Source organism: Nannobrachium achirus, assembly GCF_963921795.1.
Source record: "Nannobrachium achirus genome assembly, chromosome: 11".
Classification (NCBI taxonomy): domain Eukaryota; kingdom Metazoa; phylum Chordata; class Actinopteri; order Myctophiformes; family Myctophidae; genus Nannobrachium; species Nannobrachium achirus.
The window spans coordinates 41754999-41770914 of record NC_137820.1 but is presented as its reverse complement, the minus strand read 5'-3'; the positions used below and the strand labels follow the sequence as shown (position 1 = coordinate 41770914).

Below are 15916 nucleotides of genomic sequence, written 5' to 3'. Positions count from 1 at the left end.
ATCTCATGTGGTTAAAGGACATTACTATTCACAACATTCACAACTTTGTCTTTTACGACCAGTGCTTCAATTCCCCCTCTACGGTTTCTGCACATTTTGGGGAAGGCGTCAGTCCAGTCCACTCACATACATCATGAGTCATTACAGCGTCTTTCCTGATCTTTATGGCAGTCTGCTCCCCAGACTGGTGAGCAGAGACTGTGATCCAGAATCCATCATGGTGCTGATAGACAAGGTGTAGCTTAGCCTCTATGGCATGGAGCACATGCATCTTCATCAGGCACTGGGTCGGATATCAAGCATACTGCACATGGCCAGCACAGAAGAAGTACTTCATCATGTGTGTCATGAGAGAAAAGGTGACAAGTTGTCAATGTGTCTCCCTCACATTTGATAGAAACCACTTCAGAGTGCTGCTGATACACTCAGGACTTACCACTGAACTTGCCTGTCAGCCCCATACGCAAACACATGCATTTCCAGTACTGAACTTTGCAACAGTATTGTAATGCAGCTGAGGATTGACTGTATAACATTACATAACATTACATTATATAGCTGTTCTGGCTGATTCCAACATACCTGCAAAGTGTCAATTAAGTAATTTGTTGTTTTTTAACATAAAAATAATTTAGTACAATGAAACCGCACCTTGGGATGGACACCATCTTTTATTTGGCAATACATAATTAATTGCTTACTATCAAAACCTCCACAAACTGTGAGTCCGTCCGTCCGTCCCGTCCGTCCGTCCGTCCGTCCGTCCCGTCCGTCCCGTCCGTCCGTCCGTCCGTCCGTCCGTCCGTCCGTCCGTCCGTCCGTCAGTCAGTCTGTCACACCTCACACTATTGCCCTGCTCATATCTCCGCAACCGTTGCCCCGATCCATGCCAATATCACACGCTCCTTGGCTGCCAAACTACAACCTAAATCACGCAAATTGGTACACAGTATGTCTACACTCATCTCATCAATATGGATGTCCCATATAGCGCCACCATCAGGCCGATTTTTTTGAACCACATTTTTGGACACTGCTCCTACACATTTTGCCCTAAAATCACGCTGCGACCTGACGGTCGCTTATCTCCCGATTAGGGAGTCTTACTGGTTTATGGTTATTTCACTGATTCAGCCACATTCCTTGAACCCTAAAACCTAGGGTTAGAGACCAAATACCACCTTTCTAGGTTGAACAGTATCATGAAGCTATTTAAGTTCCAGGCAGCCATTTGGACGTCATCTTGAAAATGATGGCTTTACAAGACATATACATTTCTAGACTTTTATTATATTCTCAAGCATGCCTAGAGGTAGTAGAACTAGTTGAAAAAGCGTTGTATAGTTTTTTGGGGGGGTCAAGTAGTACGTTTTCATATATTGACCTATGTAGTTTTCGCTAATGTTATAAAATGAAATGCATGATAGCACCCATAAAGCTACCACTGGTGCAAGGCTATCCCATATTTTCTAACTTACTATGAGCATTAATCCCCTCAGTTGATACCGACCAACCCCCCTGGCTCACGGACTACAGGACTACACTACACAGGACTTAACACGTCCTGTGTATTAAGGGAAATGACTGATTGATTGATTGAATGAATGATAACATTTCTGCCTTCACCTCCAGCAATGTCATTACATGTGGAAAACAAATGTCTGAGTGTCCAGCAATTATGAAGTAGCTTATTATGAGAGCCTATTCCACCTCATAAGTAGTTATAAAATGTTTTATAATGTGTTGTGATTATTGTTAGAAAGCATTATGAGTACTTATATAACTATAAATATGCAGTGTTGTAAGCAAATTACAAGTATGTTTAGTTTATAATGGCCAATAGATATTGGCTTCTTATAACTTGTTTATCGATGATGCTGAAACATTGCCCTCTAGTGGGCCATAGCATTATGAACATTGTACTGTAGAAACAACCAACCATGGCTGCAATATCATCTGACTATCAATGTATACTGACACTGTACATAACATTGAACAATATTTAGTGGGGTTGCCCCAGAAGGGCAACCAGACTATAGTACTTGTCCGACTTTATTCCATCCATCCATCTTCCATCCCCTCTGTAGGCAGAAATGTTATCATTCTTTCATTGATTGATTGATTGATTGATTCATTTATAGGATCATGGTCAAAAGAACATCTATGAGTGACCATCCCACTGCTGCCAAATATTTAAGCTGTAAGGCTTTCTTGGATCTCCTTTTAGTTGACCTTGTACCAATGAACTGTACTGTCATGAAACTGATTGAAAGTATTCAATCAATCAATCAATTATGAATGATACTTGCCCTTATGTAATGTGGGTCATGAGTAGCCTATTTAACTACTCTAATACAAGCATACAGTTATAAGCAGATTGAAATGCATGTATACTAGACCCCAATGCACCCCATGAGTTTGATTGATTGAATACTTAATTAATAGTTTGCACCCCATACAAATAAAAGGGGGGAGCAGACTGCCATAAAGATCAGGAAAGATGCTGTAATGACTCATGATATATGTGAGTGGACTGGACTGACGCCTTCCCCAAAATGTGCAGAAAATAAAAATAAATAAAAAAGGTATGGACAGGCTGGGTGTGATTTTTTTTATATCACTGTCTGAATGAATCAATAAAATGCCATAACTTACTAAGGCATATTAAGAGCATGAATATCATGAAATATCATGAGCCTACAGCAAAATGGGCTTGGTCTTCAAGATAATCAGTGTCTATGTACTGTACGTCAAACTGCTTCAAGAGAGTGAGAAACGCCAACAGGCACCAGAGGGAGATCCACTGATCTCATTTCCCCCAGATTCGGCACAAACATGGGGATGAATTAATTATACCACCAAAATGTGGTAAAAAACAGAAGGTGAAAAACCAAAGATAAAAAGTAGAAGTCTGCACACTGAAACTGTAACCTGTAAAGGATTTATTATAAATTAACGTTTCTTCAGGATGAGACGTAGGACAAACACAACATACTCCTTAAGTAGCAACACCTCAGACTAGCCAATCAGTGCTGAGCTGCAAATAAGCCGCACAGTCAGTTATTCTTATTCCCTCATGCATGATGTTGTTCATAATTCTATGTGCCCTGATACCAATTTCCTGGTAAAGTCACTGAACTGTTGCCATTTCTGTCCTCAAAGCCACCTCCCAAACCAGCTGAACAAATTGTCTGTCTGTGACATCATGGAGTCTCATTAGTAGTGGTTAGAGTGTGAAATGTTTATGTTCACAGTCTGAACTATCTTTGGTGCAACTTTGAAGCTCATATTCGCTTTCTTCTGTCGCTCCATTCAAACTGCACTAGAAGACATGGCCGTATCAGCGATGGTAATCTGAGTCCCTTAATCTAACATCCACAAACACAAGAGTCCAAACATGATTGGTTTAGCTGAGTAAGTAATAAAGTATGCTCTGCAACTGAACCACTTTCCATTTTAAATATGGCCATCTGGACCTCACCTGCTGGACTCACATTTCTTTATCAATATTCTATTGTAGAAATAGTATGTTACAAGTAAAAGTTCGGTTTTCAAAATGTACATGAATAAAATTACAAAAGTATTTGGTGTCAAAAGTATATTTTCAAAAGTATATATATTTTTGTTGAAAATAGCACCCATAAGCTCACAAAGCGACGCGTTGTGAGTTTGTAGATCTACTTTGGCATTTGAAAATTCAAATGCCAAAGTATATAGGTCTGAAGTGGTTTTGTAATCAAATTCTACTAAGTAGAAACAATTATAGTGGAGTGAAGTACAATATTTGCCTTTGAGATGTAGTGGAGTAGAAGTAAAATTATTGAAAATTGGAAGTACTCTAGAATATTTTTTTTTAAAGAAAATAAACATTACACTGGTGTGAAGTGAGCAGTGTGCTGCTGCTGCTGCTGATGATATACCCACATGACATCACAGGATATCAGTATTTGATATGGGAAAACACTTGTCACATATATGAGCGGTTAGTACCGCTCAAAGATACTTCAAAGTAGTTCGCAGTAATTGAGTAAATGTACTTATTTGGTCAAAGGGCACATTTACAATGTACCAATACAACAATGACAATGTCTACTAGTTAGGTTAATCAAAGCAATCTGACTCCAGACATGCTTTACAGTAACACCTATATCTATGACATAATCCATCTAACACCATATAGTATGACTCGAATAATCCAACACCCTATGACTTCAACACACATGGGGGTGCTTAGAGATGGACATACATAGTTACTGCTGGCCGTTGTGTTGGCAACCAATCAACACACCATCAACTTAAAAGTCGTCGGTCGCTTATTTATCGCACAAGTTCACAGACCTTCGATCCGCAAGGTTTGACTTCTTAAGTTATCCTCGCAGAGTATTTAATAGCCAGCCACCTTGCACTGCTGCAAATTCCCCCGGTCACTTATTTTTAGACTGCTTTTATCCGGTCTTGTAAACAGCTACCAAGCAGCAGTGTTGTCAGTGTTGCGTACTGTATTTAAGCCTACCTCCTCCTCAGGGAGGACAAGTGTTTTCCCCCCCAACATTGCCATAACGAAGCTGCGACGCTCTGTGTATTCTCACACGTTATGTAATGTCACCCCAGCAAATATCAAGCCTGCATGGAGAGATGAGCTTCGTCTCCGATGTCTCCCTGTGGCTTTTGTTTGCTTTTCAAGTCTTTCTAGGCATGAGTTGATGACAAGGCTCAGTGAGTGAGGGAGAGTCTCAACTGAGTTGAGGCTCACAATCAAGTCTTATCAAGTCTGCCCCCCCCCCCACACACACACACACACCTCCACCCCCCCACCCCCCGCCCTAAAAAAAGATCCAGAATATCACTGACAGCCACTTGTTTTAGTTTTTTTTTTTTTGCATCCCTCCAACCCCTCCCTCTCCAAGGGTCCACTGGCAGCGGACAAGACCCTGATGGGCCACTACTCACTCACTCTCTCCCTCTCTGACTCGCCCACAACAACATACACCTCATCCCTGACCACATAGGCAGCCAACCCCGCTAATCCTGGCCTGGCTGATAGGGGTGGACACGTTGTGCTCGAGACAAGCAGTGATCCCAAAGACGCCGGCGAAGTCATTTTGTACTTTTGAGTGCTGAACTAGTAAAGACCCAAGACTCCACGGAGCAGGGTTGGAAGTGGAACATTTTAACCATCAAGTCAAAGAAAAAAACCTAAAAAACAAGAATAAGTGGGTTCCTGTGCCGTCCTCGATAAACCTCCAGCGACGAGTAACTCTATAACCATGAGTACCTTTGGGTACCGAAGGGAGATCGGGAAGTACGAGGACGTGGACGAGGACGAGCTCCTGGCCGGCCTGTCGTCTGAGGAGCTCCAGGAGCTGGAGAGGGAGCTGGCGGACATGGACCCCGATGACCATGTCCCCATCGGCCTGAGGCAGAAGGACCAGACGGCCAAGTCGCCCACAGGCGTCTACAGCAGGGAGGCTCTGCTCAAGTACTGGGACGACGAGAACAAGAAACTGGTGGAGGGGGATCACCAGAGCCCTACTGGACAGGTGAGAAGGCCGGGGATATAATGTCCAAGTGGCTGTGTTTTACGTCAGTGATTCTCAACCTTTACAGGCCGTGGCCCCCCCAAATAATCATATTTTAACTGGGGACCCTGACGAGCACCAAGAGTTGAGGCACTACATTTTGTATACTAAGGTTCTTGCGAGGCGTTGTGAGCATGTAGATCAGCTATTTTCACAATTTCTGCCTCTAATATTTCACAATTTGGCCAAAACTTTATGTTGGTTTATTTACTGTTGAGGGAGTGAGAAAACAAGGTTTCACATTAAGTTAGTCATCTGGGGACCCCCTGGGGGTCCCGACCCACAGGTTGAGAACCACTGTTTTACGTTAAAGTGGTTCTCAAACGTTTTCATCTCAAGGACCCTTAAATTGATCACGAATTTGACACGGGCCGCAATTTGAAAAAACAATTTTGGAACAGAGGATTCCACAATCCAGCTTATAACCAGGGTCATATTCTGGATAAGTTGTTGTTCATTGTATCCTCACATACTCCTCTACATCCTTTCAGGATGTGTGATGCTTTCTTCTTTACTACTTTACTCCCACTGTACCATCTTTACATGCAGCAACTCTTAACCACTTCAAACCTCTGTACTTCTGGATAAACATGACCTGAGTTGGTACTGTACCGCTTTGTCCAATGTTATTTCCCCTGCCACACCAAATTATTTGCAGAAAATAGAGGATGGTACCACACTGAGTTTGTAGAGCGGCTAGTTGTTGGCCATCGTTTCCCCCGGAATGGGGGTTCAATTGGTTAAACGTAATGCTTGAGTGTACCGCATTGCGAGTGAGAACACTAGCCCTGTAGCATCTCTATTCTGGAGTGAACATTCTGTGAAAACAGCAGATCTACAAGCTTGCAATCCAACACGCTTGCACGCAGAAAAAAGGAGCAGACTGTGTATGGACCCCTGGTGGACACCGGTCAACTAAATCTAAATCATAGGGTTTGAGTGATTACTGTAATTGTAATCCAAGACTACCACTGAGCAAAGCAATCAGTGAAAACTGATTGCACTGAGGTCTTGTCTTTTTGTCTTTTCATCGAGTTTCAGCTTTAGTTAAAGTCAATAGAGCCCTGAGGCTGAATACATTAATAGTATATGTAAGTACATAAATATACATTTTCACACAAAGACAGTGACTGTGCCAAACAACAAACAACAACAATCCAAACAATAAATTCCATTCAAATCCATTGCTATTCTTGCCATGTGTGTCACAGCTCAGCATGCCGTTCACATTTACATACTCAGTGGAAAACAGTCTAAAAATACGAAATGTACATACATGAAACCAAGCTTTTTAATAATGATTGCAGTGACAGTGTTGGAGAGCTATTCTTCATTTAGAAGTCAATCAGGCAGACAGACACAGCAGAATGTCAGGGCTTGACCTGCTTTTCCATCCTGTTGATACGCAGGCCACCACCACAGAGGAGGAGGGGGGCCAGCCAGATAAGAGCCACAAGGAACAGATGACACTGAGTGGCAGTGATGCTGCCAAGCCCTTCAAGGACTGCGGAAAAAACAGAAACATTTTCCAGAAGAGCAAAGTCAAAGGCAGGTCACCCAGAGAGGGGAAGGAGGAGGAGAAGAAAGACGAGTGTAAGAAGGAGGGTTCGTCAAAGACCGCCGGTCCCCAAAACAAGACTTGCAATGGAGCCTGGAAAGGCCTTGCGGGCAACAACACCTCCTCCAGGAAGAACAACGCGCTGAGGACCGAGACCGCCGAGCGGAACAATGTCGAGCCGGAGACCCCAGCCGGGAACCCCATTGTGATCGCAGAGGCACTGGCGGAGGTCCTGCGCAACGACCCCGCCCGGTGCGAGGTGAACCTCAACAACGTCGAGGACGTCTCCCAGGAGACGCTGCTCCGCTTCGCCGAGGCGCTGGGCGCCAACACGCACGTGCGCGTCTTCAGCCTGGCCAACACGCACGCCGACGACCGCGTGGCCTTCGCCCTCTCCAAGATGCTCTGCGAGAACCGCTCCGTGCTCAGCGTCAACATCGAGTCCAACTTCGTGTCGGGCCAGGGCATCCTGGCGCTGCTGGCCGCGCTGCGCCACAACGGCACGCTGGCGGAGCTGCGCTTCCACAACCAGAGGCACATCTGCGGCGGCAAGGTGGAGATGGAGATGGTGCAGCTGCTGAGGGAGAACACCACACTGCTCAAGCTGGGGTACCAGTTCGACCTGCCGGGGCCCAGGATGACCGCCACCAGCATCCTGACCCGCAACCAGGACCAGCAGAGGCAGAAGAGGCTGCGCCAGCAGAAGGAGCAGGGTTGTCCTGCAGAGGCGTCCGCCATCGCGCCCAAAGTACAACCCTCTGGCACTGCCAGCATCATCACACCCAAAACTCAACCCTCTGGCCCTGCCAGCATCATTGTGCCCAAAGCTCAACCCTCTGGCCCTGCCAGCATCATCGCGCCCAAAGCTCAACCCTCTGGCCCTGCCAGCATCATCGCGCCCAAAGCGCAACCCTCTGGCCCTGCCAGCATCATCGCGCCCAAAGCTCAACCCTCTGGCCCCGCCAGTGCTAATAGGACACTAAAGAAATCAGCGCAGAGTCTACAGACCTCTAAAGCCGCCGTAAATCACAGTAAAATTAAGACTCCCTCGGCGCCACCACCTCCTCCTCCTCCCCCGCCGTCCGCCCCGGAACAGCCGCCACCTGAGAAGAACATTCCGACGAGGACGATTGCGGAGCGGGTCAAGCAGCAGGAGGTCTCCAACAACACAAAGGGTCAATCAAGCCCCAGGAGACCCAAATCAAAGAAGGTCAAGAATGGCGCCAACGAGAGGGAGAGCGCGGACATTCTCAAGGAGCTGAAGAACTCCCTGAAGCCGTCCCTGCGGAAGAAGAGAGAGGAGCCGCCGTTGCTGCCCCTCACTCCGCTGCGGCCGGCCCGTGATGACCTGATGGAGGCCATTCGTGGCAGTAGCATTAGGTCATTAAAGAGGGTAAGTATCTCCCATTAGGTCATTAAAAAGGGTAAGCATGTCCCACTGAATAGTGCTAGCAAAATAATACACACAGAATGGTGTGAAGAACAAGTGGAGTAACATAACACATCAGTGGCTCCCAAAAATCTTTGCTCACGACAGAGATAGCAAAAATCAAACCTTGGTTCGAAGTGGAGCCGTGAAATTGAGCACTTCCAGATCTATGTTTTTGATTCTATGTGTTCCCCCCTGTGTGTGTGTGTGCGTGTGTGTGCCTGGCCTGAAAACAGCGCCCCTCCCTTAACATGTGTGGTCATAAAAGGTACTGTTCGAACTCAACGGGACAGTTCTCACTGGTGAGACAGGACACACATTGCCACTCAGAGGGAGAACATGGGCTCCGCCCACGGCTCCAAAAATAACACACACAGTTTAGGGTGTGAAGAACAAAGTGAAGTAACCTATACAGGGGTGTCGCACCAAATTCTGGGCCCTGGGTACAAGGATCCACTCACATTTTGTGCTTTAACTATTGAAAAATCGCAGGTAAGTATCTCCCGTTTCCGTGAGAATTTACTGTAGAATTATTTGTGGGACACTTCCGGAGAACAGCAGACGTACAAGCTCACGTCGCGTCGCAGATGCAACCGTTGTGAGCTTGTAGATCACTCTTGGCTGTGTCGCCGGAAATGTCACACTCCTTCTGCGCAATGCACGATGGGACGTTGGAAAGTTGTGGATATCTGCTATTTTTGAAAAGCCGTGAAAAGTCTTTGAATATTTCAAATCCTTTTCCTTTTCTATGTCAGTGGTGATCAAACATTTTCAAGTGAAGGACCCCCAAAATGATATGTATTTGGCCGCGGACCCCCATCTCAAAATATTTAGTTCCAGGGACCCCCCAGAAGCAAAATTTGAGTTACAAATGTCCGCTTAAAACACATATATTCAAAGATTTTGACACATTTTCACTTTTCAAAAATAGCAGATCTCCAAGCTTGCAGCGTGGCACTCGGTGCCGCGCTGTGAGCTTGTAGATGTGAGCTTGCAGATCTGTATAAAAACAATTAAGGCCCCTCCACCTTGGGCCCTAGTCCCACTCCCCCCCCCCCCCCCCCTTGTGACGCCCCTGAACCTATGGTGCAGTGATAATTAACATATACACTTGACTTGACTTCCCTGAGGGAGCGACCTGCTGTCATTATGGCAGCGCAGCCCTTTGCAATGCTGTGAATTCCATCACACTTCGGCAGCTATAAATAGCTGGACATTTTCGCTGTTGACTTGATAAGTGGAATGAATGGCTCGGAACGGAGCGGTGCGCTGATACACATGCAGACAAGCTGCCTTCCCCCGACCAGCTGTTGTGTGCTAGGTTTAACCCAACAGTAATGTATATTGATGACTGCATAGATCCCAAGCCTCCAGACAGAGCCAGATTAACTGAGACATTGAACGAGATGGTTTTTACTGTCACAGAGCGTGGTGAGAAGAACCCAAGCAGTAGGTCTATATCAGTTGTTCACAAACGTTTTAGCCTCGAGACCCAAAAGAGAAATGTTATACATGTCTTCCCCAGGATACAAAATAGTGAAAATAGCAGATCTACAAAGCTCCTAACGTGTCCGCATTGCGACCCGTGCAGATCGGCTATTCTCACTACTTCTTTTAACATAATCATTTTGTTTTTAAATGTATGGAATGTATTTGATTTTTATTTAAAAACGGTGTGAAATTCTTTAAAAACATTGAATTTATCTCTAATTAATGACAATAAGTAAGCCTTGCCTAGCCATGAGGCCCATATAACAGGGCTCTATCCTTAGTCCACTACTTTTCCCCCTCCACCAAGTAGTTTAGTAAAGTTGATTTCAATCAACATCACATGCAGCAGGCATAATTAAACATAATGTAACATAGTAGTTAAATCTTGTGTTTGTGTGCGTGTGCACAGATAAGTTTAGTTAAAAAAAAAGAGAAGGTAAAGATTGAACAATAAAGAAAACACTACTGATTGGAGTAGATGGGTGAGAAAGGGGGAGTCTGGGGGTGGGGGGGATATAGAGGTAGAAGTAGAACACCCACTACCACCTGGGTTCGTTTCCCACCCACGGATTAAAGCAAAATAAAATCTCACAAGTCACGACTCAAGAAAAGTTGTAAGGCCAAGTCCTGAAAATCTGTCACTTGTGAAAACAGCGTGAAATGAGCCCCCCCCCCCTCACAAGCGCTAGTGCTGTCATAAACAATTAGCACATTATGTAAAATTATGATGTTTTGGTAGCCTTGGGCTGCCTTCACACTTTCAGCTACAACAGATAAAGTCTACCATTCATTTTCTGTGGAGGCCAGTGACATGAAGATAAGACAGCTGACAAAGATACAGCTGACTTTTGTGGCTGCTTACAAAAGCTACAACAGCTCCAACATGCTACAAAAAAGGCGGAGCTGTTATCAACTTCAAGCTACAAAGATAACAAGCAACAAATATGCTGCGTAGCTTTGTATCTTTTGCATCTGCCAGTGTGAATGCAGCATTATACAGTACAGACACAGCTTTAACCTTTGCTTTTATTAAATATCCGAGAACCCCTATAGGGTTTTATGGAATATTAAACATGCATTCTTTCAATAGTTTGACCACTTAACCCATTTAGGCCTAACCTATAGTTAGGCCCAAATCAGAAATTAGCCTACAAAAAGAAATATGTTGATACATATATACTGTACATGTACTGTAAGCCCCTCCCATACACTAAAATGTGTAAGTACTCTTTCATATTAAAATAAATAGGCCATGTCTACAAGCTTGCGATGTGTTGTAAGCTTGTAGATATGGCCTATTTTCCCATACAAGTCATGGTGGCTTCTATGGAATCCAAATAACTGAAATCCGTCGTGGCGACTGAGAACTTTAATCCGTGCCCACCTGGTGCCAGTTTGGCAGGCCATTGTATTATTGACACTACACACTAGCAACTCCTTCACCAATCACTTGGAAATATGATTTCTTAAAAGTCCAACCACTTGGGCGTTATTATGCTGGGCTAGAACATTTGGACAAGCTCAAAACTTTGCGGTCTGTGCATTGTTGTGACTTGTGAGGCTAGTAGATTGGCTATTTTGGGCAAAAGAGAATTGGTGTAGAGGGAATTACAAGTGGGCCTATTATAGAACCCTGAGTCCGGTCAACACAAGTATTATAGGATTTATTTAAGTGGTCGATTACAACAGCACATGCTCTCTAGCAATGTGTAAAAAGTGCAGTGTCCAGAGAGTGCAGCCATATTGTTTCTGTCGGGCAGAAACCTCTAATCTGCATAGCCCATTTCAACTTTGTGTTTTTTGACCTTTTCTGTAAATTAACACCCTAATTGATCATACTACAGCGTCACACAAAAACATCCAACGTAGCAGATCCACAAGCTCGAAACGCCGCTCGAAGCGATGCGTTATGCGCTTGGAGATCTGCTACTTTTGCCGTGTTTGAATTTGAACCCTGGTTTTGGACATAAGAGGTTCCCACCTAACAGAGATGATTATACATGTCGCCTTAAATGATGTGCACTCAAAGTAACCCCTCTAACGACATGATTGCAATGCATGGAATCCCAAGCTATTTCTCTCATCTTGTTATCATGTCTCTCTCTCTCTCTCTGGCTCTCTACTGAGTTCACTTGTCCTAAAATACACTCATGCACTTATCCACCAATTAGCACAGATGGTTGATGTCATGGGTCGTGTGTGTGTGTGTGTGTGTGTGTGTGTGTGTGTGTGTGTGTGTGTGTGTGTGTGTGTGTGTGTGTGTGTGTGCGTGCGTGCGTGCGCATACCACCATGGTCACATGTTGCATTTATCTAACCAGCCTCGTCTGATCTTCCAATGCTTTCAGGTGGATCCACCACAGCAAACGAGCTAGAAGTCTACCATGGATGGAAAGAAAAATGTCCCAAACAACCTTCACTTTATAATGTATTTCAATTGCTGATGTGTAATGTATATACAATATTTTGAGTAGAAAAAGATCATATGATTAAATTACGTTGCCTATAATGGTAGATGTGTTTCTGCTATTTGGTGTATTTTGCTACAGCGTGTCAAATAAATGTATGAAAAGCTCCACCGGCTGTCTGTCAGTCAGTCAGTCTGTCTGTCCATCACGTCACATTTTTCCTATCTCCGCCAGTACCGTTGGCCCGATCCATGCCAAATGTTGCACACACACTCCTTGGCTGCCAAACCACAACCTCCACACCTCATTTCTCACATGGCCCTCTTCTAGCGCCACCATGAGGCCGATTCTTGATAAACACATTTTTGGACACTGCTCCTACAGATTGGGCCCTAAAATCACGCAAAGCGATACACAGTATCTCTACAGTCATGTCATCTGTCCCGTCTAGCGCTACCATCAGGCTGATTTTTGCAAAACATTTTTGGCCACTGCTCCTACAGATTTTGCCCTAAAATCACGCAAAGCGATACACACTAAAGTCATGTCATCAACATGGATCTGTCCCATTTCCCATATTGCCTACCATTGCCTTCTAAAGTGTGTGTATGCATCTCCCGATTAGGGAGTCTTACTGGTGTAGACAAATAAAAGCATTATAGGATTATATTGTTTCTATTATGGCTTCACAAGCAAACCCACAACAAAGTTCTTATACTGTTTCCCACTGCAAAATAGCAGTGTGAGTTTTCGACATAAACGTTTCAGACATTTTGGACAGGTGAACACAGCTAGGAGTAATTAGCACTAATTGTGTGTTAAACTGCTGTGGTGCATGGACACACTTCATGCTGTCAGAAACTCCAAAATGAAGCATCCAGAGTTAACAGTGAATTCAACTGTTTTTACCCATCAAAATGGCTGCTATGAAAAAGGGTTCAGCATTCTGTGTTGTTAGTTATTAAATAGGCTACATTATTTGTGTACCTGCCATTTTACTGTCGATCACTTCCTCCTCTTCCGCTTGCTCTTCCGTGTATCCTATCCTTCTCAAACGTCCAACTCGGTTTGGTGCAGCCACCTGTCAATCACTGTCTGTTATTTAAACAAATGTGGAAAAATAGCGCCACCAGGAGGCCACAATAACCTTCCTGACCTGGCAGAGACCTGTTTTAAATTGCTCGGAAGAGCACTAAACCTTTATTCTGCAGGAAGGTCAATAGAGAGCAAGCTCGTTTCCAACGAAACCCTGCATAAAAAGTAACAAAACAAATGAAGATGATACAGACAGACCACAGCCTTCCTCTGAAGCAATTTAAAGCAATCAAGTGAAATGTTCTCCAATTTGAAAATGGATTAGACGTTTCCACATGTCAAGGGCATAGTAATGACTAATGAAAGACAGACACCCAGCTCAGAATTAACAGTGGGAATCCAAGTTATCTTGTGAACGGAGTGCAGTGATTGCAAACGTTAAGTTTTAATGAGCCGGCGTCAATATAATTAGGAGGCAATTTCATATAATAAGGCTGGCCTACATCAGGCTTGAGGGGGCTCGCTCATAATTTATACTTTGCTGTATAGGTCTACTCTTTAAGCAAGCATTTAAATCAGCTATTCCTGATTGTATTAATTTACGGTATCATGTTATTAAGATGAGCCTACATTGGCATAATTGTTTGTTTATTTGCAACAATGATTGCCAAATGTATTGTATTTAAACATATAAGGGGGATTGACTTGAATTACAAATTTAACTTTTCCCAATTATGGAGATGACTGACATCGTAGATGTCTGACATCATAGACCACATGAGACTGACACAATATGTCCATGTATGGGCATTCCCCAGATATGGGCTTAATATTGATGACATCAGGGATCTCCATGTATGAGCATAAAACACAGAATGGTTAGCTCCACTCAAATAGGAACAAGACTGACAGATATTTGCAAGTGTTCCCTGCGTCACAGCAACCACACTTGCAATTTCCAATTGCATCTTTCTAGTTTCATTTCTTTCTTATGCTTAAGAAAATGTCATTTCTAGTTTTGTGTGTTCTTTGAGGAACCCCTCGAAAACAAGATCTCAAGGGGCTTATGCCCCAGTGAAATTTCAAATTAGCAAATTAGTGCCATCAGCATCCAAGATGGTTTCCAATACAGAACTATGTTCACAATCTATTTATGGGGTCAAGTGAGCAGCTGTTTTCAAAACGAATGTCTTCCTTCTCACAGGGGGAAAAAAAAGAGAGCTCTCATTACAGCGGCCATGTCTTCAGAGAGACACTCAATAAGATGTCATTCTTCGTGCACATATTTAGACAGCAACTGTAGCATGTATTGACTGTTGTATTGGTTGTCTTGTGTGTCTGGTGTCGGTTTTATTATCATGAACTTAATCTAACTTAACTAAAACTAGACAATTTTATTTAACTGGAATAAAAAGACGATAATGTGTTTACAAAATAACTGAAATCAGAGTAAATGTACGTGGTTGTCATTATTTCATGATGCCTAATATAAAATATCTTCCAATATTTCGTCCTTCAGACGAAAAGTGTCGAGAATCACTTAACGGGGAGTTCGAACAAGGAAAAAGAAAAGTGTAACACACACACAACACAGAGACATACACACACGCATACATAAAAAAGACCAATGCCTTTTGTAAATATTAACATTTATTTGAAGTATACAATTTAGTATTTTCATCATTCCCCCCCCCCCCACCCACCCACCCATTTCACAGGTTCCATATCAGTATTACGGTTTCATAATGCAGCAAAAGCCTCAGTGGAGGATGGTAAAAACCTTAGACCAGTGGTTCTCAAAGTGGGCTCCAGCTCAGGGACCCTTCTGGGGTTCCTTGACGGCTGGTTCCAAATGGACCCTCGTGCAGGTCTGTAACTCTCCAGAGTATACGAATGGGTCCGTTTGTACGCTCTCTGTTATGAGGGCTGTTTTTTTTGTGTTGAGAACCACTGATGATTTCGACAGACATTAAGAGTTAAAACAAGCATCCATTATTATTTCTGTACATATGTATAACGGAAACGTCACAGGCATAGTTATTGCCACATTGAAAGCAGTCAAACCAAGAAGCTTCTTGCAAATGCAAATTTTGGTTCAATATTTTTTGCCCTTGTACAGCGAGGCAATTACAGACTTGCATAAAAATCTTCTTAACGACTCATTGGACAAAAGTAAAGCCTGATTTGTACTTTAGTCCAACGACCAGATCTATAAACCCAAGTATAGATCAGGCATAAGGGAAAGATGTTTTGAATGTCGGGGGGATGGGGGGGGGGGTTGAAATACTGAGCAGGCAGGTAACATCTTAGAAGTTTGGTTATGGGGCGGGGGGAGGGGTAACAGTAGGGTGTGTGTGTGTGTGTTATTTCTGGAGAAACAATTAAAATAAAAACAGAAAGACAAATAGAAACATAGC

The 15916-nt window shown here is 43.7% G+C and overlaps 1 protein-coding gene across 1 annotated transcript; it reads left to right on the top strand.

The window, feature by feature from the left end:
* Positions 1-5267: 5267 nt before the first annotated feature.
* lmod2a (leiomodin 2 (cardiac) a) lies at positions 5268-12536 on the top strand (the record flags this gene model as incomplete). The annotated part of the gene is made up of 3 exons (XM_080737078.1): positions 5268-5540; positions 6989-8530; positions 12405-12536. 3 exons carry the CDS (start codon positions 5268-5270, stop codon positions 12429-12431), a joined length of 1842 nt encoding a protein of 613 aa, XP_080593204.1. The 3' UTR covers positions 12432-12536.
* Positions 12537-15916: the final 3380 nt, after the last annotated feature.